The following is a 25,896-nucleotide window of genomic DNA, read 5'->3' on the forward strand; positions in this document are numbered from 1 at the left end:
CAGGACAGTAATCCAGCGGAAACATGCGGTCATGTTGGAAAAGAGCCATAGTGTAGAGCGCTCCTTCTGCGTCCACGCTCCTTGCCGCAGCAATTTTCGACGTCTCGATTCCAGCCCAAGCGCGTTCGAATTCGTGGTTGCCAGAAACAGGGTGCGTCGTCTCTGTCATCCTCCGAGTCGGACAATGTTCGCACTTCCGGGTATGGGCATGAGAAATTAGTAATTCCAGGTTCGTTTGAGCAACTTGTACAAGCAGCGCACTTTAAGTCAGTCGTCAGGTCATCCGTCGTGTATCGAAAGCTCCGCCGCCCTGGAACACGAGCCCGACTTGTCTTCTGGGCCAATCCAAGTATCTCGCCCACACAGGATCTAGCAGGCTAGACACATCCACAACCAAGCTGTAACCCCAGCCATTTGCCCACCAGTGGTGATCCATGCACCTGAACATGGCAGCCCAGTGAGCGAATATTGCCAGGGCCAAGGGGTTACTCTGCTTCAGACAATGGATGAAGGACAATGGTGCCATGATCAACCAGGAAAATATGTGACCATCCCACTCGACCACGGAACGACATCTCGAGATGTCACGCAACTGCTCCATTTGTTCGAGAAAGAGATTCCTCGTTCGCTGAGAGTCATCGCCCTCCCAAAGTGACGATAGTTGAGGATCGTCCAGGGCATTGCGGAGCGTGCTAAAGGCCTCCTCCACCTCTGGTGAATGCGGAGGCAGATCTTCACTGCGCGGATACCGCAGCAGCTCCTCAATATCACCTTGAAGCCACTTGTCGGTCTCTCTGATCACCGCATAGATTCCTCTGAGGATCATGATGATTTCAATGAAGTCGGCCGTCGGCGAGTTCAGTGGCAAAGTGATGCCTGGGGACGATTCGCCCCTGCCAAAGTCCAGCTTCACACGATTCAGACCCTCTGGTAATTTTTTCGATGCAAAGGCCCAGATCGTGAGAAGGAGAGAGACCGAGAACAAGGCGATGCCATTGTCCTGAGTAGGGTTGCTGACTGCCGGAATGAATCCAGCCAAGGCAGCATTCTGGTGAGCCATGGCTACTTTGGAGTACTCGGCATACGCATCCGATGTCTTGAGCAGCACAGTGGCCTTGTGCAAGGCCGCAGTAGCCATCAAGCCGTGTAAGAGATAATCATGGCGCAAGGCTTCGGCGAAGATAGTATCCCGCCAGACAGTATGGGTGGCGAGCCTCGAGGACATGGTCATGTAGGTTCGAGTAGAGTAATGATGGATGAGTTCCATGTCGAGGATATCAAAGCGTTTGGCAACATTGGTAGAGTCTGTCTCCGTCGCCAACGGAGATGATGCTTTCGGAGTGGATAGTGCTCCAAAGCGTGTCTTCTCGGGATCTGACTGCTGCTGGTCAAGGCTCTTGGGAGTCGATGTATCGTGGGTGGACGTGTTTGCTGGGGGTGTCGGGAACCCTTCGGAACCATTCCCGAGGAACGAACAGGGGATTTGTCGCTTCACACAGCGCTGGCACTGAGGACTTGTCTCGTCGCACTGGGCACTTTTGAGTCAGGACCGACAACAAGCAGACAAACAGACAACAGATAGCAGAGACAATGATATCGAGCCAGACTCAGCGACGACTAAGCGAGGAATGGCTTCACTTCCCACTTCCCACCACTCCCACTACCATCAACTACTGCACCAATTATGGATCCCGGGGGAAAGGCAAAAGTCCCGTTGAAACGACAATCCCCGGGGGGGCACACTGACCTTGACTCTCCTTGCTTTGCACTGCCGACACCCGTGGTGGGATTTGGTATGCGACCGTCGAGAAGGCATGGTGAAGGGCTGCCGGCGGGGTGGTTGCGCTCCTCACCGACGATGTCGCATAGTCCTAGGTGGGTGTTTGAGGACGGAATGAGTTGAGAAGCTGACTTTGAGTGCTTCTTGAGTGTTTTTGGCAGAAACGAAGCCTCGTATCCGCGGCCGGATTCGCTTGGCACCACACACGCCTTTTCTGCCTTTCGTGTTCGGAAAGTCGCGGGCGTCGCGGGCTCTGGGGCCCAGCCTCATCCTCACCCAGCAGGAGATGGCGTTTCGCAAGGACGAGGTTCCCTTGGCCTGGGTACTTGGGGGGTGATCTGAGTGTCCAAGCGTCGTATTTGCTCGGGATTTTTTGCGAGGGTACAATACGTCCATAAGCTCGGCATCAATAGAAGGCCGAGGCTCGTGGATACTAGTCGCGTAAGTGAGCAGCGTCATCCTTGCGGCCGGAAAAAGATCAGCCCATGACCAACAAGTACGCAAGGAGGTACAGCGAACATTAAATAATCAGGTCATTGGTACATGTTATATATTCTATATCTATGTTCCGTCATCTGTACATGTGTTGAGAACACTACGAGAGAAGTTGGCAGGATATATATCTTTAAGATTTGCCCTCCACCGTCTCGGGCTGCTCCACGGGTTCGGCAACCGAGTTTTGTCTCTTGAATTTCCTCATGGGCTCGAAATAGAAGCCGGGGTGGAACACGGTCAGGAGAACACATGCAATACCCACCATCCTGGAGCAGGAGGAATGTCATGTCAGTCTGGTATTCGCACATGTCTGGGGAGGGATCAGGAGCCAGGAGCCAAACTCACATTCCATCAAGGATGAGGAACTCGGTCTCAATTCTCATCAGAGGGCCTCCCCAGCCCCCTGCCATCTCGGGTAGACTGTTTATCATCCATGCGTCAGTGCTTTTTCCTTCTTTGCGTACGACGGCATTCAGGAGAGACGTACCGGTAGATGCAACGGATGAAGATGGTAGCGAAGGCCAGCCCAATCGCGAAGCAGAATATTCGGAAATTGCGTGATACCCCGGGCGAGGACAGATGTTTCTCGTACTCGCTGTCCATCGTCGCCTGCGACCTGTCCTTCTTTGCACGTTGGAATCGGATGTAGTAGTCGATCATGAGAAGCCCACAGACACCCATGGTTGCCACCTGGAATGCAATGCCCGCCACGATCAACCCATTGCCCGCATCCAGCAATTTGGGATTCCCACCGCGGTCGCCTGCACTGGCTGCCACACCACCACCAATGGCCTGGAGTATGATAGAGCCAAAATCACAGCCGATGAAGATCCAGGGATAGAGCCTAGGCTTCAGTCTCGAGTTCTCCGCTCCACAGTATATGACCAAATGCTTCAACGTGACGTATATCCCCGCGGCGAGGAAGCTGGGGGCAAGCACCAGGCAGCAGATTTGCGTCTTGAAACCAGCACCGCTCCAAGGGTTGTTGTGCATGATGATCCGCCCAATATATCCGACCGCTTCACCGAAACAACCGATGGTGAGTGCGATCAGGTATGTCCATGTCCGCCGCCACGTTCCAAGACCCAACTGGAACAGCATGCAGAGGCCGAAGAGAGCAATGAAGAACGAGTTGACGCTGAGATTGGGATAGTAGCCATATGTGGTGAGTTCGACGGGGCATTGGGGGGTAATTTCGGTGCAGAAGCGACGGGCCGTGTGGGTGGTCGTATTTGAAGACATTGTTTTGTTCGGGGACTCAGATGGACGACAGCCGCACCAGCGAAAAATATACCATGTAAAACCGAACGCTTCAGCAGATCGAAAAGAGAAAAAGAAATAGAAAGCGATAAAATTCTGTGTGATTATGAAGGGGGGATTTTTTGGGAAAAGAAGCAAGAGACCTGCAACCGAAGCGCACAACGAGTACCTCGTACGGTAAATAGGTTCGGACACTACCTATCCGCGTATTCGCCTCGGGGGGGTCGAGATAAGTTATCCAGGCTTGAAACATCTCCTCCCAACCCGAGATGGCCCAATGAAGTGACGAATGTTGCATTCCCTAAAGCGCTGCCACGGAGTGCCCAGGTGTATTTTGGTGGGTGGTGGAGCTCGCGAGGGTGCAAAGATTGCGTTTTTGTGGAAGACGTGCCTGTAAGCGAGGTGTGATGGATCGTAGCGCCCAACGTTGTACCCAAGAGTACGAGGTCAAGGTGGGCGAACCGCCTCTTCTAGGCGCGATTAGGCAAAGTATACGCCCCGGATGACCATTGTTCCGGGCCTCACGGGCCTTTGGACGGGGGTTTCGTACTCGTAAAATGTCAATTCCCAAAACTGCAGTCCTGCGCAGACATATATTAGGTACGCTTAAAACGTCTCATGATAGAGACCGACCTTCAAAATTGCATGAATACAACGGTGCCCCGCCTCAACCATCCAATATCATGAACTCATGGGGAATGCAAATTGACCGTAATTGAGTGGCGATGTATGGGCATCCATGTCATCCTACCGCTCGCTTTCCGGTGAGGGACCCGTCCACCGTCGAACGCCCTGCCAGTATCGAGTACATATGTACATATTACACACTAGTCTTTAGAAGTCTGGGACACCTGCGCTCGATTCGCCAACTCGCTAGCTTTTGAAGCTCAATTCGTAACCATTACCCTTCTCCAGACTCCTCTTCCACGCTGGTCGTTCGCGACATCGTGCATGCCATTTCTCCACTCTTGGGTATTTCTTGAGGTCAACGAAGCCAGCTGCCGCGCACATGTCAACGGGAAACGAGAGGATGAAGTCTGCCCGACCAGGGTTGGTGCCCATATAATATTCTTGGTCACCAAGTTGATCGTCCAGATACTTGAAGAACGCATCAAGTTCTGGTCCAGAGTAGCCCGCGTGAAGTTGTTTGTGGACCAGAGATATCAACGGGCGGATGAAGAGAGGTGTCAACCTGACGGCCGCAGTCATGATAACTTCCACAATCATTGGAGGGCCAATGCTGGCAGCAGCAAGATTGCACAACTCGTCGTCGCGTATCCAGTCATTCTTCTCGCCATCGCCCTTGAATCTGCCCGTCTTGTCATATTTATCAATCAGGTATTTGGCGATCACCAGTGACTCCACAATAACTCTTCCATCACCTGTTTCTAGTTGTGGTGCCTTTCCCAATGGATGTGTTTGTTTCAACTCGGGAGGGGCACGTTGCTTGACGCGTTTATGGAGCTTGATGTCATATGGGATTTCGAGCTCCTCGAGGAGCCACAGGATTCTTTGCGACTGCGAGTCCTGTAAATTGTGAGCAAGGGCAGGAAGGGACAGTTTAGAGTAACCTGACATTCATATGATGGAGCGTTGGCCGGAGTTCCGCCATAGCTGTGACGGACGATGGAGGACAGCCTTGGACGAGTGGTAGTAGAGGGTAGTAAAAAGATGGGAACGGTCACAAGGTACATATATGGAGTTACCTAGGTACTAGGGAATATCTGAGTGCATGTTAGCTGTACCACAGGGTGCCTGAAGTTGAGCTATTTATTGGCCATGTGTACTTTGTACGAGTACGTGTACGGGGACTGAGTACTTTGTAGTGGTCCATACAATTCTCTTAATGATCATCATGGAAATGGTAAAGCTCTTTTATTGATCCGCAGACGGAAAATGCGGCCCTGTGCATAGTGCGAGCGTACCTCGTATTTGTCACTTCTCGGCGGGTGCCTCGGCCTTCGTATCCGCCGTTTAGGGGTCGTGGGCTGTCGAACAGTCGAGCACGGCAGATCGCGTATTGGTGAGTGAATAAGAGGAGGTCTGCTCACTGACCCTGACCGGCTCTGCTATCGATGCGAACTCGAACACATGGAATCACAGCACGAAGACTCACGAAGCTGAAGGACGCTCCCTTCTTCTAAGTGCGGTGAAAGTTGCGTTCACGACTTCGTAGCATTCACCTCCAAGGCACCTCTTACAGATCAACAACCCTAAAGAGTACCAAAGCACCTGGATCTATCAGTTGACTGGTTGAACTTTGTTTCTTCCTTGCAAAGGACAGAATATGGAGGCGGATACAGAAGTGTGTGGGAGCTTAAGTACTCGTAGGGGGGAGAAGCGGACAAGGCTGGTTTAAAGCGGCAGGATCCGTATAAACTTTCAATGTATGTGCCTGCGAGGCTTGGGTTGGGGACATTCTGTCAAAACCACCACGGGCTCACGTCCCTTGACACCTCTACGATTCTCTCTGATGAACTGCCTTGCGCCGCTTACGATGACCATGAATTGATGATATGGAATATTGCATTCGGTTTCCTTCCGGCCCAGTTCAATTTTTGACCGCACCCTGATCGTCCGAGCCAGCACCCTTGTGTGCGCCCCCCAAATATACTCACATATTGACTATTTGATGCCGCGATGCGCCTAGACGTCAAGAGACAACTCTTTGCTCGTTAGTCTCACCATCACGACTTTCAGTACCAATACTAACCTGGTCAAGGCTCGGAGCGAGTGAAGGGGATCGATTTCCATAGGCAAGTACAAAAATCCCATGAGAATCCAGGGTTCTAACAGTTACGCAGTACCGAGCCATGGGTATAACTTTCCTGGACACCTCCCTGTTAACTCCAGACGCTGACGATTCAAGATCCTCACTACTTTGTACAATGGCCATGCTCACATTTGGTCCTACGAAACACAGTCGATCATCAAAACCTTTGAGCTCACCGATGTGCCTGTAAGGGCAGGGAGATTCATTGAAAGAAAGAACTGGATAGTATGTGGCAGCGATGACTTCCAACTTCGAGTGGTCAACTGGAATACAAGTGAAAAGGTCAAATCATTTGAGGCGTAAGTTGCTTGTGACCTCAAAGACATCGAATAGGTGGGCTTACAATGACGGGTGTAGGCACCCAGACTATATCCGCGCAATTGTCGTGCATCCTGTCCTGAGTGTCGTCCTGACAGCCTCAGATGACATGACGATTCGCATGTTTGACTGGGAAAAGGACTGGCGGTGTGTGCGCGAGTTTGTTGGGCATCAACATTATGTGATGGGTCTTGCGATCAACCCGAAGGATACCAATGTCTTTGCATCAGCATGCTTAGATCGCACTATCAAGGTCTGGAGCATCGACAATGCCACCGCTAAGCAGACGATCGAGGCACACGAAAAAGGTGTGAATCACGTCGACTACTACCCACACAGCGACAAGCCTTATTTACTCAGCACTTCCGATGACAAGACGGTCAAAGTATGGGATTATACCACCAAGGCTCTCATCGCAACACTCGAAGGACACACTAGCAATGTCAGCTTCGCCTGCTATCACCCTGAATTACCAGTCATCATCTCCGGTTCCGAAGACGGGACCATCAAGATATGGCATGCCAATACGTATCGGTTAGAGCAATCATTGAGCTATGGCCTGGAGAGGGCTTGGTGTGTTTCGTACCAAAGAGGAAAACAAGGCGTCGCAATGGGATTTGATGATGGTGCCGTTGTGGTGAAAATGGGCAGAGAGGAACCAGCCGTGTCCATGGATGGAACGGGGAAACTCGTTTGGGCGCGACACAACGAGGTAGTATCTGCTATCATCAAAGGAGGAGATGCGACGCTCAAAGATGGCGCACCTATTGCTCTTCCGAGCAAGGAGATGGGCACCACAGAAATGTGAGCATTACCCTCAAATACGAGGCGAAAACACTAACGAGAGATGCAGCTATCCAACTACACTATCTCATTCACCCAACGGCAGGTTTGTCAGCGTCTGCGGTGACGGAGAGTTCATCATTGTAAGCATCGTCGCGTTTCTCTTTTGCGAAGACTATCCTTCTGACAACCGCGCAGTACACAGCGTTGGCATGGAGAAATCAGGCTTTCGGCTCAGCACTTGATTTTGCATGGTAGAGTGGCCTCACCCTGAGATGCGATGATCTGCTAACATTGGTCCAAGGGCATCACATCAAAATCCAACCGATTATGCGATCCGAGAATCTAGCACCAGCGTCAAGATTTTCAAGAAATTGAAAGAAAGCGGAAGTCTCGATGTCGGCTTTCAAGCTGAAGGCCTCTGCGGCGGTGCTCTACTCGGTGTCAAGGGACAAGGGGGAATCGGCATGTTTGACTGGGAGACCGGTACTCTCGTCCGGAGAATTGAGGTCGAGCCTACTGAGGTAATAATCATCAGTTTATGGATGTGACTGTGGCTGACAGATTCCGGGCAGGTTTACTGGAGTGAGTCTGGCGAACTAGTGGCCCTTGCCTGCTCCGACACCACCTACGTCCTCCGCTTCGATCGCGAAGCCTACCTTGATGGCCTCAACAACGGCCACGCAGATGAGGACGGCGTCGAGGCCGCCTTTTCTGTGGTGACCGATTTGCAAGAATCTGTAAAATCCGGCGAATGGGTTGGCGACGCTTTCATATTCACCACGAGCACTCGTCTCAGTTACCTCCTGGGCGAACAAGTCGTGAACATCGCCCAGTTCGACCAGCCAATGTACCTACTACGGTATCTGCAACGTGATGAGCGCGTCTACCTCTGCGACAAGGACGTCGGCGTCGTCTCCTACAGCCTCTCTACTGCACTCCTCTCCTATCAGACCCTCGTCCTGCGAGACGAACTCGACGCCGCGCAAGAACTCCTTCCTGATGTCCCGCAAGATCAAATGAACAAGATTGCACGTTTCCTCGAAGCACAGGGCCACAAGGAGCTCGCACTAGAAGTCGCCACTGATCCTGAGCATCGCTTTGAATTAGCGCTGGGATTGAACAATCTCGCGATTGCGTTGGAGATCGCGAGGGAATCAGATACCCAAGCACGGTGGGCTTCTGTTGCTGACAAAGCCCTAGAAGCTTGGGACGTGAAACTTGCGGAAGAGTGTTTTACTCACGCAAAAGACCTTGGTTCTCTGCTGCTCTTGTACACAAGCTCTGGCAACAAGGAAGGACTACTCAAACTTGCGAAGCAGGCAGAAGAATCGGGTGCCAACAACGTCGCATTTGCTGCCCTGTGGTCCACAGGCGATGTGGTAAGTTGCATTGACCTTCTGAAGCGAACGGGAAGGATCAGTGAAGCGGTGCTGTTCAGCCAGACGTACAAGCCGAGCTTGACCCAAGGGTTGGCGGTGGAGTGGAAAGACGGACTGGAGAAACAAGGAAAGGGCAAAGTCGCAAGGCTCCTGGGCATCCCCGGAAAAGGCCAGGACGAAGAGTTGTTCCCCGAGTGGGATGAATATATCAAGCTAGAGGAGGAGGTTGAAAGTGGAAACGGCACATCAGCACCTACCAAGGCACAAACCGACCTTCTTGAGTTGAACGGCGGTGCCGAGAAGGAGCACGAGTCAGATGAGGCTGCGGAAACAAATGGGGCAGCTGAGGCGGATGGAGACGAGGAATGATAGCGCTGCTTGAGGAACCAGCCAGATAAACCGCAAGCGCAAGGAGTTTCGAGAGCTTCGACTTACAGACGGCGTGCTGGTAGACACGAGGCTGTATCGATGGGGGCAGGAAAAGGATTTGCACCAGGACCCTGGACATCCATGATTGGTGTTCGAAGAGCTTAGGGGATATTGTGAAAATGGACCTCATGATGCGCCAAACAGATTATCAAGGACTTTTTGTTCATGTTTGGTTTCTGTCCAATTTATTCCGCTGCATCGAAATTGCGATTGCACCACCCCCAATCAAGGCTACATGTAGGGGTTCACCAGGCAGATGCCATCCTATGTTCTCGGTATGGCCTGGCCATCGTCACACTGTACACTCAAAACACTGTACACCGTCAATCATACGCCTGAAACTCAAAAAACCAACGCCCATATAGTCTCCCTTCGGTAATTTCTCTGTTTGTACAAGTTTTGAGGCTGAACATCGGACTCTGACGTTCCTTCTACCGTACTCCTCTTCCCAGCCACCCAAAATCCCGTGGGACTGAGCTCTGTTCGACCTTTTCGGGCGGGATTCAAATGAACATGCCCGACCTCGCTTCAGAGTCGTAGGACACACGCGCGCTATCCTTCTCCCGGTAGGCGGTTCGGGTCGAGTCGGTCATGTCAGACGCCATCGAAAAGTCACGATGAGCGCACATTGCCCTTGACGCCCGTCACATGGGCGACCTGGTGCCAGTGGTCGACTCGCCCTCCCAGCGAGTGGGGTACCAGGAAGTAGAGCTTGTGAGGGTCCTCCAGGCCCTGGAACTCGTAGTCTCCCAGCGGCCGGATCTCGAATTGCTGGTGCGTGAGAATCGTCTGGTCTCGCCGGCTGCGCAGACTGCGTAGGTCTAGAGAAGGTGCCGGTGTTGAGCCCGGTCCTTTGGCGGAGAGGCCGTCACACCCGTTGTTATCTGCCCGGACTGAGTCATGTGCGTCATGTGCGTCGTCCTGTTGCTGGTGTTTGGCGATTTCCAACTCGCTCTGTAGTTGACGGAGAAATTCTTCAGACACAACAATCTGGCCGCCCTCAGTGACTTGAATAAACCGCGCCGCCCGATTGACAACCGGGCCTAAGTAATCCATACGTTGAATCACCTCGTTCCACTTGCTCACCGTTTCCCCCCAGTGCGCGCTCATCCTCAACTGCAAACCGCGGAAGAGAACGTGGCCTTCCGGGTCCTTTGTCTCTTGGCCAGGCGGCAGCTTGAGGATCTCCTTCGGCCAGTGCTCGTCCAGAAGCTTCTCCTGCACGTCGAGGCAGAACTGGACGGCCGACGTGGCGGACGCAAAGGCGATCATGAAGCCGTCGCCGTTTTGCTTGACCTCGTAGCCCTGGTTGGCGACCGTGAGCGCTCTGATCATGTCGTCGTGCAGTTTCATGGCCTCGGTCATGGCCTCTGTGTCCTTTTCCCAGATGTTTGTCGACTTGACGATGTCGGTGAAGACGATTCCGATCCGCCCCAGAGGCGGAGGTGTGTCTCGGGCGGGGGTCCCCTCCTCGCTGCTGACCATAACAGCTGCCTGTGCTGGGGTTCTGGCGACATTGCTACTCCTCATCAAAGTAGTGGTGCATGTTGAAAAACAGGCAGTGCTGCGTACACGAACTCGAATTTGACGCGTCGCAGAATACGCGCCCGTGATGCTCAGAGCACCTCCCAACGGAGGTACTCCTGCTATAGACGGGGTGGATAGGGATACATGGTTGGACCGAGATAACGTTGTCGATCTGAGGATGATTGTCTGGGCTCGTCTCAGCTCACAAAGCCCAAATCTAGGCATCCGGTTCGGCGGATCTCTGCAGCTCTCCTAGCAGCAGTCTGCAGTAAAATTGTCTGGCCGTCTGACGAAAGTCATGGGGGTTGAAGGGAAAGGAACGGGCACAGCTTTGTTTGGAATCGAGACCTTGCTCAGGTTTGCCACTTTATTCAAGACAATCTCGAAGAACCGTAATCTTCTCTTGCCTGTGCCCAGTTCAGGGCTCAGCTGGTTACGAAGGTGGCGCACTTAGTTCAGATGAGCAGCCCCCTTTGCAAGCTTGCCGAACTTGGAGATTCTCGAGTGTTTCCTGTGGGGGCGATTGTCGCTGACGCCAAAAGCTTCGATTCGAGGGCTGGAAGCTCCTTATTGGACGTCGCTTGCTTGTGTGGGCAGTGGGGGCGGACTACATTCGATGGAATATAACCTGTGAGGACGAGGCATCGTTGTATAGGTACAGATTTGCAAAGAGCAGAATTGGCTCGGGGTAGATGATTGTTGATTCTGTACGTGGAATGTGAATACCTGCGGCTGTCGCAGTCTGCACTCTTCTATATTTTGGAGCCTCGACCGACCTGCCTGACCAGGTGGCTGTCCCGCTCACATTCAACAGTACCGAGTACTTCACCTCTCCCGCCAAGCAACATCACCATATCACTACAGAGGAAATTCTAGTAATATCATTTACACTCTCTAAATTCCTGTCAACATAGCCCACTAGAAAAAGAAGTCAAACACATTAAGCAATTAAGACCCCGGGTGACTTCGGGCTATGGAACAAAGGGAAAAGTTCCAACAGGGTCAGGAGGGCGGGGCCTTTCTATATACATGGCATGCTATACCGGGGTCTAGCCATGTCTCCCAGATCCCCTGTGGGGTGTTAGGGGGTGCGCAACTCAGCGCATCCTCTATCATTCCACAGGGGGTCTGGGGGGGAGAGGTAAAGTGGAACTTGCTTGGCCTGTTGGAACTTTTTTGCTCCCGGAGTTGAAGAAGGGTGGGTGTGGAAAGGCTGGAAGGATCGATGAATGGAGGATGTTCGATTCTCAAAGCTGGTGGTCAATAATTCTTTTTCTCGATCGGTATTTTTCACTGTGTGTGGTGTGTGAACTTCCAACTTCTCGACAGTGCGATCCCGTGCGCTATCGAGGAGTCAATACTTCACTGGCATTTGGTAAAGCATGACTACAGGACAACTAGGCAAGTCTCCCGATTGGTACGAGATGTCCGATTTATTCGGTGATCTGCTCCGAGGTATTCGAGCCCGCCAGGACTGCATGTTACCTTCGTAGTTGATAGGTTGATAGCCTCGTGGCCCCAAAGCCTTTTTCCTGGCGATAGAGGCACCGTATGTCTCTTTGGTGGTGACTCCTCCGGCTCATTCCCATCATCAGGTCGGGTCCTACAAGTCAACACTGTGTCAGAGAGCCGCTTTCATCGAGTGGCGTGTCACAGTCCAGTTGTTGCTTGATCCCTCTTCCTGAGCATCCTGGATGAGGCATTCGTCGAACTCATCATTTCCTGCCAAGCACTCCTAACAGGTCAAACCCACCACCATATTGATCTGTCGATATCGCAGCAGGTTGTGATACAATCCTGAGAAAATCAGCTGAGGACCCTGTAGTAGAAATGCTGGGGGCGAATAACTCGAACATTGCAAGAATGCATCGAGTCGACAGGTCCGAATTAGGATATGGTAGCGGTGGTGGGAAATGCCCAGTGTGATGTTTTGTTCCACTGGGGCACCTACGCCAGCCAATCAGCGGCCTCGCGAAGTCATCCTTGACCTCCGATGTCGGTTCCCCCGCCATCCACCGTCTCCCCAAACACTTTTTTGCTTATAATCTTGTGCCCTGCTATTCGAAGGTTCATCCCAACATTGCATTCCAAAATCTTGAGTCTTTTGTTCAAGGAAGTGATCGTTGCCGATTCTGTCAAGATGCCTTCCATCCAGTCATCCCCCAGGACTCTGTATGACAAAGTCTTTCAAGACCATGTCGTCAACCAACAGCCAGATGGCACCGTCCTTCTGTATATCGGTATGCCACACCCTCCACCGCCTGGAAACTGCTTTGAGTCATAAAGGCATTAACATCACCTACAGACAGACATCTTGTCCACGAAGTCACATCTCCCCAAGCATTCGAAGGTCTGAAGAACGCTAAGCGGAAAGTGCGCCGACCAGATTGCACGCTGGCCACAACCGACCACAACGTCCCCACAACTCCACGGAAGAATTTCAAGAACGTGGCAGACTTTGTCAAGGAAGAAGATAGCAAACTACAGTGCACAACCCTCGAAGACAATGTCCAGGAGTTCGGGCTCACATATTTCGGCCTGGGGGACAAGAATCAAGGTATCGTGCATGTCATCGGTCCCGAACAGGGCTTCACATTACCCGGCACCACAGTCGTCTGTGGCGACAGCCACACCTCGACCCATGGCGCTTTCGGCGCGCTGGCCTTTGGCATCGGTACCAGTGAGGTCGAACACGTCCTGGCCACCCAATGCTTGATCACAAAGAAGAGCAAGAACATGCGGATACAAGTCGACGGTCAGTTGGCACCGGGAGTCAGCAGCAAAGACATTATCCTGCATATAATTGGCGTCATCGGCACCGCTGGCGGTACAGGTGCCGTCATCGAGTTCTGCGGCTCTGCCATTCGAGGTCTTAGCATGGAAGCTCGAATGTCCATCTGCAACATGTCTATCGAAGGAGGAGCTAGAGCTGGCATGATCGCTCCCGATCAGATCACCTTCGACTACCTCAAGGGACGTCCTCTGGCCCCCAAGGTCGACAGCAATGAGTGGAAGAAGGCGACCAACTACTGGTCCAGCCTGAGGTCGGACGAAGGTGCCAAATACGATATCGAGATCTTCATCGACGCCAAGGACATCGCCCCAACAGTCTCTTGGGGCACCTCGCCACAGGATGTTGTTCCCATTACTGGCGTCGTGCCGGGCCCCGATGATTTTGAGGACCCCAACCGGAAAGCGAGCTGCAAACGAGCCCTTGAATACATGGGCCTGACCGCTGGTACTAAAATGGAAGATATCGAGGTGGACAAGGTCTTCATTGGCTCATGCACAAATTCCCGCATTGAAGATATTCGTGCTGCCGCCAGGATCGTGGAGGGCAAGAAAGTCGCACCCAACATCAAGCGTGCCATGGTCGTGCCGGGCTCTGGCAACATCAAGGCCCAAGCCGAGAGCGAAGGCCTAGACAAGATCTTCCTGGATGCCGGCTTTGAATGGCGGGAAGCTGGCTGTTCAATGTGCCTGGGCATGAACCCTGATATCCTGTCACCGAGAGAACGATGTGCTAGCACTTCGAATCGCAACTTTGAAGGACGACAAGGTGCTCTGGGTCGCACGCATCTCGTCTCGCCTGTCATGGCGGCGGTGGCGGCGATTGTGGGCAAATTGGCCGATGTGCGCAAATACAGTGACAATGCGACTCCCGCCAAAGCAGACCCCAAACTCGACGTAAAGCCCGAGTTTGCAGAGGTCGACTCCGAAGAAGAGCTTGACCGCATCCTCGATATCCCCACGGACGCAACCAGCACGGCCACCAACCATGTTGAGGCATCTGGAGCATCCGGGGGACTCCCCAAATTCACGGTGCTCAAAGGTATCGCAGCACCTCTCGAGAAAGCCAACGTGGACACCGACGCCATTATCCCCAAGCAGTTCCTCAAGACCATCAAGCGCACGGGTCTCGGCTCTGCGCTCTTCCACCCCTTGCGGTACAACGAAGACGGCAGCGAAAACCCGTCTTTCGTCCTGAACCAAGAACCCTACCGCAAGGCAAAGATCCTCGTCGTCACCGGCCCCAACTTTGGGTGTGGCTCTTCGCGAGAACATGCCCCGTGGGCGCTTTTGGACTTTGGAATCAAGTGTGTCATCGCGCCCAGCTACGCAGACATCTTCTTCAACAACACGTTCAAGAACGGCATGTTGCCGCTCATCATCTCGGACAAGGAGAAACTCAACAAGATTGCCGACGAGGCCCGCGCCGGCCACGAGATCGAAGTCGACCTGCCCAACCAGACCATCCGCGACGACAAGGGCAACGAGCTCGCCACATTCGAGGTCGAGGAGTTCCGCAAGCACTGCCTCGTCGAGGGTCTCGACGACATTGGCTTGACCATGCAGATGGAGGACAAGATTGCCCAGTTCGAGGCCAAGAGGACCTTGGACACGCCGTGGTTGGACGGCAGCGGGTACTTGAAGAAGTGGCGCAAGGGCCCCGTCAAGGTCGAGGCCGCGCCCGTGCCCAAGACGAATAGGGGCGATGTCAAGACCGACCCTGTCGAATGGTGAGGGACCTCTAGACATATGCTCTATGGGATATGGGATATGGAACATGGGTGTCCGAGACACTCGTCCAAGGAACGATGAAGGGACGAGGAAAAAAGTCTGTTCGGTCGAATGAATCAAAACACAATCGAGAGGGATAAATGCTTGGATGCATAACTGGAATGAATGGATATTTTCATACATACTATGAAAGGCTTTTTTGGGTGACCGAGTGTGCGAAATCCTTTTGAAAATTATGTTCGTCTCCAAGAATCTTTTGCATTGTGTTCCTTTTTTGACTATGTACTTGACTACGTGACTACCTCAGCAAGCAACCAAGTAACCAAGGTACCAAGTAACCAGGCAAGCCAAGGTACTTGTTGAGATGAAAAGGTAACCAAAAAAAAAGAAAGGATGGAAGATGGATGCTCTGTGGCCGTGGATGACAACAGCCCCTGTTGGGTGTGTCGTTTCTCATTTCGTCTGGCGATTAGCATCCAATTTTCAGGGGATGCGCTCGCTCTGCTTCGATCTTTCCTCTATTGTTTGTGTTTCTTCGAATTTGGGTTTCCGAATCAAACGCCCAATCTCTGAGACCGCGAGAAAGGATAAGTACATCCGGGGTTTCACCACCAGGGTTGTTGGCACCCGAGTATCTCGCCTCTTGATTTTGCAGAACCCGGCGTGTCATGAGCTGGGAGGAAATCTCTGCGGCGCGTTGGGGGCGTCGAAAGCAAGGACGAGGGACGAAGGATGACGGTCGAGGAAACCAAGACGCGAGGCAGTCAAAAGACAACGACTCGGGATCCTTTCTCCTCACAAACGGTGGCCGGCTGGGAATTCGGTATGATAGACTCTCAATCCACTGTCTCTAGGTTCTTCGACGTCACGATAACAGGGAATCTCCCTTTGCCACCATCTGTGGCACCTAGTTCAAGATTTGGTATCAGTCTGATGCCCTCACATTTTGTTCCCTCCATTGGGCCGCTTTGTTGCCTGAGTGATGCATGATCAGACTTCAGGTCAGGCATGTACTCAGAGGACTGAGTGATATAGAGGATTTGTGGTAGTCGGCGAGATCTTTCCGTGAGAGAATGTAGAGAGAATGCCTTCCTGTGAAGATAGGAGCAGTAAGAACATGCGTATACCGAGAGCAGATACAACAGTACGCCGTATTTTCCTTGCCCAGTCTTCACAAATGAAAGCTTGCGGCTTATTACCGTGAAAACAGGGTCAGTGCGCCTGAGGAACTATGCTTCAGGGATAGAACAAACACGAAGCCCCATGACGATTGAAAAGGATCTTGGACGAGAGGCTGAATGCCTGGATTGCTTGAAGACACGTCGTCTTAGCGACTAACCACATGGACCTACATCTGATGGGGCACCTAACATATCCGAGGGGGTGGGTGCACATCTTTCTGGTCGAGCCCTCGCCCTCGCTCTGCTGACACTAGATTATCATCCAGGCTGATAGGTAGGGTAGTATGCTTGGGTCGTCTCTCCACGACATCCTGAGTGGCGCTGCACGAGCGAGCTGTGGACAGAATATCCCGTAGTGTCCAGAGCTAGACAGACTGTGGCCACTTCATCTTCGGGTCACTTCCGAATGCAGATTGAGTCACCAAAATGATGCATCCGTAACTGGGCGCAGATACGGGGTTGGGCAAACGACTGAAGCTGCGAAGCATAGAGCTAGAGGATGAATCTTGCCAGACATGGCTTGAGTTCCCTTTCGACGTCCAGTGTTCGATGTCGCTCGTGTTCGTAGCAGCTAATGCAGTGAAGGGCTGAAATTCCTGCAAATGCTGGGTTGGCCACGTGGTCCTCACCGCACAGTCTTGCCATCTATGTAGTCACTTGGGAGAGTTTGATAAGCTAATCCTATCAAGTAAATTTGAGACTAGAGACAGACGGGAGCTATAGTCGAAGGACCCTTTGATTGTCGGTGAGGGATGGGCGTCTAATTGAAAGTGAGAGCGCCCACATTACACTTTCGTGTAAAGGAGAGACAGAACAAATCGGCCGATCCAACCCATGAAGTTAACGGCTTGCTGCTGTGATATTTCGGATCATTAGCAGCTTTCTTTCCAACTGTTCTCCCTTCGGAAGACTGGGATGTGTGGCGTCCTTTCTGCAACAGCTGCGAGGCACACTGTTCAAGGACAGCGGCTGGTCCTACAGTGGCAATATCTAGAACTCCGCGTCTAAGCTAGCGTTTGCGCCTCACCGTTGACTGCTCAAGCCATGTCATCGAATTACTGTACACCTTGCTCAAGCGCAGAACTTAGTCCAGATCAAAGGAGGTCGACACTTGGACAAAGGGTCACAGATGCCTTCATTCGGCCCAAATTCTCTTCTCATCAAGGTTCGACCACCGGACGCTGTCATTGGGCATGTTTAACTCGTGGTGCTAGAATTCTTACCGCGTTTGCCGACTAACCTTGCTTCGCTTCGTTAGGAAAATCCTTAGTGTTGAACAACATGGAAAGGCAGTCTCTATCCATTCTGTGAGAAAGGAACATTGGCCATCACATAGCATTGCATTCCATGATTTGGGATTTAGCCTGCTGGGTTATTCTTGAGATTTTCACGACAAGATGGACTTGGACTGATTCGAACGTTCGGTAGAGCGCTGGGCAGTTACACGAAAGTTGAGGTGTACCAAGCCAGTGACCCTCGCTTGTGCCAACAACTGTCTGAGAGTTAACCAAAAAGGCAGTTCAAGTGAGAGTCGTAGCCAATCGTCCTAGGCAATGCTCATGCCAATCTGGTGCCTGCGGCAGCTGGGCTGCAGTGATAATTGAGCAGTGAAACACAGTTGGTGCGGTGTCCCGCAGAAAAACCTCGTGGCCGCCACAAAATCTGGCTTTAGCGGCGTCGGCCACGTGGAACAGGGAACATGTTAGCCTGCTACCTGCATCAATCCAGGTGGATGTGAGTCTCGGCATGGGCTGAATATAGTGACAACATTGGACAGTTTGCTCGGGTTGGTAGGACAGAATGTGAGGGGCGAATCGGAGTTTTCACTTCCTTTGGACCTGAGGGGCATGAATCCAAGTCCTCTGCAAATGTGACGAGTTGGTGCAGTGGTCGAGATCGAGACACGGGAAAGGCCACGACAGCCGGGGTTGGTCCACCCGCACAAAGGCCATATTTTATTTTCGCTCTTGGGGTGAGCTGGCGCCTTCAAAGCGTGTAGGAGGCAACAACAACGGAGAGGACAAGTCTGACAAACCACCTATCAATGTCAAGCAGGTCTTTCTAGCCCCAGTGTCGTGTGGGAAGTGTACCCTGCCTTGCCGCGGTTGCATGCCAACTATTGCCCGAGGGAGAACTCTGTGGCTTCACTGAGTGCGGGTTACCCGTGAAGAGTATGAGTGGCTTGGCTGCAGGGCCCCAGTGCACCCATTGCGCAGAGATCGTGCAGGGAACTTCCGATGTGCATGAGGAGGGGATGGCACATGGTTCTCGGTGAGCCTGTGCTAATACGTGTAGTGTCTGATTTTGTCCTGTTTCCTTGTTTTTTTCTTGCGCAGTCGAAACCTTACCAGCTGCGGGGTTGGATCGTCTTGCAAGGCAACTTGTGATCTTGTAACAATAAAATTGAGGGAGGAACTTTGATTCGAGGAGGTCAACGATGGATGGGATGTTGGCTCTTTGCAGGTGGACCTTGAGGGCCGAGAAGCCTCCGAAAGTTCTAGCCGTTCGAATCGAAATGGGCTGGTGGGTGATGGACAAGATGAGTGATGAAATGTTTCCATGGCTCTTTCTGGATTGCCCCAGAGGCCACTGAAAACGGAAAATGGAATCGAGGCAGAGGAACGAATGGGCATTGAGACGCAACTGGCGGTCTCTGCAAGCCCCAAAAGGGAATCCTGATCAAGTAAAGATGCCAGGCGGACTTGACCGCTAGGCTGGCCACCGGCGTGGTTTGAAGGTCCAGCTCATTTCTGGCGTGCTGGAGTTGGTTGATTCAGAAGGGGAAAATTGGGGAAGGAAAATCGAAACAAGGTGCAGGAGGCGGCGTGGAGAAAGGTCGGCCTCACTAGCCATGATGAGTTTAAGGCAGTTGGGTGGAGGATGGATGTGACGAAGATATTATTACATGGAGATGGGTGGATGGAACAATAATGGGATGAGATGACAACAGAGTCTGCACCTCTCTTTCAACACACCCATGGTAAGTGGCCACTCCCCGAATCAGCCCCCCTTTTTGGTTTTTCCCTTAAACTATCTAGGTACAAACGAGTAGGTGTGTCCTCGTAGGGTAGCGCGTAGTTATCTTCAGCCCTGCTGATTGACAGGGTGTGCCCAGTACGAGTGACACAGTCATGGATGCTGGAAATGTCGCTCCGTCAAAGTGTGACGTGGATCATGCCTCAGATTAAACTGCTTCGATTGTGGAACCTGGAATATTTCTCGAAGCCTAGAAGACTCGCTGACTGTCAGCCACAACGTCGAACGACGGGGGCGGACCATGGTCCACGAACATGGTCAACATGGGTTTGATTGTTTCCCAGGACCAAGGCTGTGGTTTGAGGTCCCCATCGCCCCTACAAGGTGACCAAATGAATCCCGCGTATCCAGTTAAACCGGGTCAACCAAGGCTACGAGTACCTCCCTAGCAAGCTGCTCGTACTCGGAGAGCCAGGCACCCCCACCCCAGGCGCCCACACCTGAAAGAAGTGGCCCTTGGCCCTTGACACATTTCCACGTGGCCTCCCTGAGCCAGGCTTCCAAACTAGCAAGAGGGACCACCCTCTGATGCCTCCACTGCCGGTGCTTCCATCAGCTGCACAGCCTAGTACTATCCCGACGTAGTCTCAGGGCTTTTTCTTCTCTTCACACCATCACCTGAAGCTTGATGCTCGCCTAGGCTTAAGCACCTTGGAAACTAGTCCCAAAATGCCAGGCTGGCAGGGTTCCATTGGTTTGAAGTGAAAATCCCCTCTCCTTAGTTCGTTTCATCTCGAGCCTGACGATCACCAACCTCGAACATCATACGTGAAGTTTGAACTTTGAGGCGGAGTTATTCTGTCCTTGGACGGTGAATTGGCCATGCCACGTCTTCTGCCTTGCTCCTTCGTCGCCCCCTTCTTCCCCCCAAGAGCGGTGAAGCCAATAGTCATTGGTCAAAGTTTGACACCGCCGCGAAGTCTGCGGCACGACAACCCGTGATTGAGGTTGCACGACCATCTCCTCTTGGCACATTTGATAGTACGAGCAAAAAGTACGTACTGTACCTGTACGGAGTATTGTGTCGATGGCTTTGAGGAACTGCTCGTCCCAGATGGATGAACCATGGTTGGTCCTTTCGGCGGATGACTCCAGCGTATCAGAGAGACGGTCCCATGATATTTCCAGCCTGGGCACCGGGGAGTGGCCGGTAGCCTTCTCGAATCTCAACCTTCTTGCCCGATCCCTCTTACGGTACCCTTGCCCTCCAACTAACCCTGCATTCCAACCCCCGAGTCAGGCAAAAGAGGGTGCCCTCAGAAGCTTGGTGATGGAGGAGAGGGGGCAGTTCGTACGGCACGCCGGCATTGAAGCTTGGGCGGGCCAAAACCGAGCTACCAGATTGAGTGATATTGCGAGATCAATGGCCTTTGATTCTTCAGCATTCATGCCTCTGCGTGGCTCTAGCAGATAGGTAGTACCGGTCAAGGGCCTCTTGTACACGTACTGACCCGAAGGATTTCGACCTTTTGGAGGCCTTGAATCTCTCCAACATGTCCGGGTATCCGAAACCACCAATGTTTCCTATCCTGACGACGTTCGGCTGGAGGTAGATAACGTCTTGTTTGTACGACGCCCGCTTGGCCGGGAATGTTATAGTGCTGGTCTCGCACTCACGCCGCACTGACTGCGAGAGGTGAGGAGCACTGCGAAGCTCCGAGGAGGTCAGCCTGTTGGCCGGAACGCGATGGATGTCATACCTAGTTCTTTGTCACGAGTCAAGCCAATAACAAATCGAGATGCTGTTAATCTCCGGAAAACCTGATCGTCGCAAGCACGCACACACGTTGTTTCCCTTCCATTCTGTGGGGATAGTACGTGGTGCTAGTCATGGGTATCGAGGATGATCATTTACTGTTAGAAGAGGAGTGTCCGCTTGATAGTCTTTTGATGAAATATCAGTTGGTGGGCTGCACATCCACTGTCAATGGTGTTACCAAGATGCCCGTTGTCAGTGCCATCTTCATAACTTGACGGCCATTGGGTTGCTCTGCTTTCTGTTACCTCGGGGTGGCTCTTGGCCTGGGTTGGACAAGAGATTACCACTGAATGTGGGATAGCGGTGGACCTCTACTCGTAGTTAGTAACTCGGGCAGCCGTATCATTCCGGATGCTTCATGTGTCACCTATGCGGTAGTGGTATACCTTACTGTATCATTCTATCGGTCATAGAAATCCGCATCAAAGACATTTGCTTTAATTTGTTCCACTTCACACAAGACGCAGAGCGAACTTGCCTGACCCGCTTGAAAGGATGGACAATTTGTATCGTGGAGGTTGATCTATCTGCAAAAGGAAAAGCGGTCGGAAAGAATGCAGCCTGTGAATGGATCCAACAGCAGACAAAAGACCATGTGCGCATGATTACTCGTATGCACTGCTAGGGGAGAGAGGGAGAGGGGGCGGTGTCTTGCAATAGTCCTCAAAACATCCATCACGGCTGACAATAACGGTAGATTGTATGCAGAATACGGTGAGTAAGGCTCTGACATGGCATATTTGGTGATGAGTTGGTGGTCTCAGAGATGTTGTTCACGAAGACAGACAGCTGTCAAACAGAGACGCCGAGAGCTTGCTTGGTGGTTGACATTCGGCTCGGCACCCACACATGAGGGGGTGAGGACGACCGGATCTTTGGGGGCCAGAAGTGATGGATTCGTTCCCTCCTAGGCATGCAGGCATGTTACTCCGGACCTACTTCTACACAGTACAAAATGTCACTCATGTACGAGGTACTCGTGGGTGCTTGTCGGGGTTGGGCCGGTGCCTAATGTTAATGACTAGTTTATGCCTACTGTATGCTGCGCCCGTAGAAATCGTGGGTAGATGCCAGCCTGGCGCCCTTGATCTGGGGAGATGCCTGCTGAGGATTCAATCATGCGATTCTTACTGGCACTGGCCCGGAGCCACGTTGTTGAGATGCAGAATTATGCTTAGCATTTGGCCCATGTCCATTGTCCAGATAATCGCACCAGTCACTGTCTTTCACCTCCTCTTGACCGTCCTTCGTACATCTAATTCTCGATCCAATTCAATCCTCTCCTCTGTCCTCCACTTTGAATCAAATCTACTATCTTGAATAAGAATCCAGTCTTACCATTGACTACATGCGTCGTCGTATCATCGTCCCCAGTTAAGTACGATCTCCGGCAGATCGCCCTTTACGTTACTTTTACCAAACGCAAACTGGAAGCGAAAAAAAAGGGAGAGGGAGAGAAAGAGAGGAGAAGGAGAAGGGAAAAAAAGACGAGAGAACCCTGACCGCGCCTCCATCATTCTCGCCACCTCATCAAAATTGAACTCCTATTGTCCATCTTCCATCTTCATCTCAGATTGACCCAGCCCTGGTTCAGACAATACTCAGACAAGCTGCCCTACCAGCGATACTTGTTTCGATCGTGGCTCCAGCAGCAGCAGCTCGTTTCGACAGGATTTGAGCACTAGCTTTCCCCCTTTGGAGGGCCTTTGAGGATACCCTTGAAGTTTCCAGGCTGTCGAAGATCACTTCCAGTTCAACATCCTTCCCAAGGTTGTCCGGCGTCCTCGCCAAATCGTGCGCCTAACTCGATCTGCCCCCCCTCGCCCTGTCAGCACGCTCCTGGGCGGGCCAGGCTCAGCACACCCTTCCGGAGGACACAAGACACACTGGGTAGTGGGCGACGGGGTCGTAAGTGGCCCGGAACGAACTCTTCTCGAATAATTACATCCTTACCCACTTTCAACCCTGGTGACCCTAACTCAACTCAACCCCCCCTGCCAGGGCCACCGAGCCCAGGACCTTGCTTAGCCTGCGGCTTAAGTGGCTCCACTATCCTCGTGGTCTCGTGGTGAGCAATCCCGGCTCTTCGTGGGTCGTGGGTTACGCCCCGTTGGTGTTTCTGCCACACTACTACCGTCGACCGCCAGTCCTGCTCCTCTGGCGGCCCTCTGAAATCGCCCAGTACGAGTGCGATGCTGTGCGGAACCTGTCCAAATCCTGAGCATCTTTACCCGCATGATTTCCAGTCTTCTCCATGCCCGAGCCAACGGATGTGTCAGTGGACGACTCCATGACTTCGGCGCCTGTTCCAAATTTACCTGCCCAAGTCGTTTCGCCTGATATCGCCCACGATTCCTCTTCCACCTCGAATTCGCCTCGTACAGACTCTACTCGCCCACCTCACCACCACCACTCAAGTTCAACCAGTCTTGCCCAGGCCAAGAGCAGAAGGTCGCTGGCATCTCTGGCACGCGAGAAAACATCTAACGCCTTTGCAAATCTGGCCTCCCTGGGTACAAGTTCCACACCAAGTTTGCGCTCGGCAACCTCGTCGGGAAGCCTATCTAAACATTCCGCCTCTATCAACCACACACGACCAACTCTTCCACGGTCACCAACGTCGCCAGAAGTGCACGCCGCCGCACAGTCCCGGAGAACGAGCGGAATCCCCCTTCCAATTCAAGATTCGAGAAACAGCACCACGGTCCCATCAATGCCGAACCCGGACAGGAAAGATGGGAAAATGCATCAGACGTCTTCCAAGATATTGCGCATGACCGACGATGAGAGACCCTTCACCCGAGACTTCCAAGACCTATTCGCCACTCTCATTACCAGCCTGCCACTCACTCCCCATCGAGTCAGGTTCTCGAGGGTCGAGGAAACATTTCTATCAGAAGAGGCCATCACGAATCTCGGCTCACTGAAGTTTTCTCAGTCTAATCGCATCCCCGACCCAAAGAACCCATCAAGATGGGTCGTCACGACCACGACGACAACCTTTTCCATGGCCAAGGAGATGGCTCGCTCAGTGTGCCAACGATTTGTTGATGCACGGCTGATCGAATCTGCCGAGTCCAAGGGGAACACCATCTTTGTGAGCAAGGGTGGCGTGTGGCAACTGACGCCAAAGGGATCTGCTACCCTACACCGCTTCTGCGGTCGAAACGGAATCAATGCACGTCACATTGAGCCCATACTACGGCGAAATCAGATGCAGATGGTATCCTTGGAAAGGGACCCAGCCACCGACAAACTTGTACAGGACAGGCCGACGATCGAGATCATATTCCGCCGATTTATGGGCTCAGAAGGCCCCAACCTCAAGAGCTCTACATCCTTGTCAGACTCTGACTCCGTCTCCGAGTATGCCTCTGGACTTGTGGGTGTCAAGATGGCCAAGGAACGAAGAGTGTTGGACAAACTCGTCAACAACAGCTTCACTGGTAAAGCCGCTTCCGACTGGTTACTCGATTGCTGCACCACCATCGACCGCAGAGAAACCTACGAAATGGCAGAATTGTTTGTGAAGTGGCAGTTGATGGCACCAGTTGTGGAGGACCGAGCATATATTCGACTGAACCCAATGGCCACGTACTTCCAACCTACCAAGCATGCAATTTACACGATCACGGAACGGGGACAACGGGTCTGCGGCTGGCTTGCACGGCCTGCGAGCATTGACAGTGAAGATAGTCGAGACACAAAGGATCCTAAGAGTCGACTTGCAAAGGACTCCAACGTCAGCCGATTGAACGTGATCCTGCAAGACGCGGCCCTGCGGTTGCTCTTCAAAGAGTTTCTTAGGCAGTCACTCTGCGAGGAGAATTTGCAATTTTACTTCGACGTGTCGGACTTTACCACCAATTACCGAAATCTTGATAAGTCTGGAAAGCTAGAACGACCCGAGGCTGTCAGGGAGACCCTCGCTGCGGCATATGGTAAGTCAATCGAAGCTTCTTGCTCCCAAAACTCCCCAGGCTGATCGGTCTAGGTCTCTATAACTCATTTCTTGCGTCCGGTGCACCCTCAGAGCTGAACATCGACCACTCCCTCCGGAATCGTCTCGACTCACGAATGATTCGCACCAACGCTGATGATGAATCCATGCGTGAGAGTCTAGACGAAGTTGTGGATTTGTTTGAGCTTGCCCAAAGCGCCGTCTTCAAACTGATGGCTAGCGTAAGTTTGTACTGCATTTCCTCCAAGAATTCACGTTGACCTAATGTCGTAGGACTCTGTGCCCAAATTCCTCCGAGATCCTAGGCACGCTGCGGTCCTTCGAGATCACGAAATCGACTTGATCGGCTCGAACCGAGCAATGTCACCCGCACCCGACCGAACCGTCAGTCGGTCGAATACACGATCATAACCCGTCTTCTTGATCAAGTCTTTACCAACGACGACTTCGAATCAGACCCGTCTGAGTGGTCTTCGCTGTTTCAGCGATAACATTTTACAAGACCACATTCTAATGTGATGAATATACGAATGCAGAATCTGTGGTACGGATTCGTTGTACAAAACTGTCATTTCACCATTGCGGGCAAAGCTGGGTGACTTGCACGAGCATGTCCATGAGTCTCGCGATTTGTCTTATTGCGAGAATAGAATGATTCCTATTTCGGCAGTGTACTGCCATATCTGTTGCA

The 25,896-nt window shown here is 52.3% G+C and overlaps 7 protein-coding genes across 7 annotated transcripts; 3 read left to right on the forward strand and 4 right to left on the reverse strand.

The window, feature by feature from the left end:
- Positions 1 to 274: 274 nt before the first annotated feature.
- AYO20_01380 (hypothetical protein) lies at positions 275 to 1,816 on the reverse strand (the record flags this gene model as incomplete). Its single annotated transcript, XM_022639686.1, has 2 exons — positions 275 to 1,528; positions 1,748 to 1,816. 2 exons carry the CDS (start codon positions 1,814 to 1,816, stop codon positions 275 to 277), a joined length of 1,323 nt encoding a protein of 440 aa, XP_022504522.1.
- A 589-nt stretch (positions 1,817 to 2,405) lies between these two features.
- Positions 2,406 to 3,517, reverse strand: AYO20_01381 (hypothetical protein; the record flags this gene model as incomplete). The annotated part of the gene is made up of 3 exons (XM_022639687.1): positions 2,406 to 2,541; positions 2,621 to 2,695; positions 2,763 to 3,517. The coding sequence occupies 3 exons, from the start codon at positions 3,515 to 3,517 to the stop codon at positions 2,406 to 2,408; spliced, it is 966 nt and encodes a 321-aa protein (XP_022504523.1).
- An 891-nt stretch (positions 3,518 to 4,408) lies between these two features.
- Positions 4,409 to 5,147, reverse strand: AYO20_01382 (hypothetical protein; the record flags this gene model as incomplete). Its single annotated transcript, XM_022639688.1, has 2 exons — positions 4,409 to 5,062; positions 5,112 to 5,147. 2 exons carry the CDS (start codon positions 5,145 to 5,147, stop codon positions 4,409 to 4,411), a joined length of 690 nt encoding a protein of 229 aa, XP_022504524.1.
- Positions 5,148 to 6,423: 1,276 nt separating this feature from the next.
- On the forward strand, positions 6,424 to 9,160 carry AYO20_01383 (hypothetical protein; the record flags this gene model as incomplete). Its single annotated transcript, XM_022639689.1, has 7 exons — positions 6,424 to 6,494; positions 6,545 to 6,607; positions 6,666 to 7,430; positions 7,480 to 7,552; positions 7,608 to 7,663; positions 7,714 to 7,933; positions 7,985 to 9,160. 7 exons carry the CDS (start codon positions 6,424 to 6,426, stop codon positions 9,158 to 9,160), a joined length of 2,424 nt encoding a protein of 807 aa, XP_022504525.1.
- A 672-nt stretch (positions 9,161 to 9,832) lies between these two features.
- On the reverse strand, positions 9,833 to 10,705 carry AYO20_01384 (hypothetical protein; the record flags this gene model as incomplete). Its single annotated transcript, XM_022639690.1, has 1 exon — positions 9,833 to 10,705. One exon carries the CDS (start codon positions 10,703 to 10,705, stop codon positions 9,833 to 9,835), a length of 873 nt encoding a protein of 290 aa, XP_022504526.1.
- A 2,182-nt stretch (positions 10,706 to 12,887) lies between these two features.
- On the forward strand, positions 12,888 to 15,271 carry AYO20_01385 (3-isopropylmalate dehydratase, large subunit; the record flags this gene model as incomplete). Its single annotated transcript, XM_022639691.1, has 2 exons — positions 12,888 to 12,987; positions 13,053 to 15,271. The coding sequence occupies 2 exons, from the start codon at positions 12,888 to 12,890 to the stop codon at positions 15,269 to 15,271; spliced, it is 2,319 nt and encodes a 772-aa protein (XP_022504527.1).
- An 8,686-nt stretch (positions 15,272 to 23,957) lies between these two features.
- AYO20_01386 (hypothetical protein) lies at positions 23,958 to 25,616 on the forward strand (the record flags this gene model as incomplete). The annotated part of the gene is made up of 3 exons (XM_022639692.1): positions 23,958 to 25,185; positions 25,239 to 25,426; positions 25,479 to 25,616. 3 exons carry the CDS (start codon positions 23,958 to 23,960, stop codon positions 25,614 to 25,616), a joined length of 1,554 nt encoding a protein of 517 aa, XP_022504528.1.
- Between the last annotated feature and the right edge of the window lie 280 nt (positions 25,617 to 25,896).

The sequence above is a fragment of the Fonsecaea nubica genome, assembly GCF_001646965.1.
Source record: "Fonsecaea nubica strain CBS 269.64 chromosome Unknown Scaff5, whole genome shotgun sequence".
NCBI lineage: Eukaryota > Fungi > Ascomycota > Eurotiomycetes > Chaetothyriales > Herpotrichiellaceae > Fonsecaea > Fonsecaea nubica.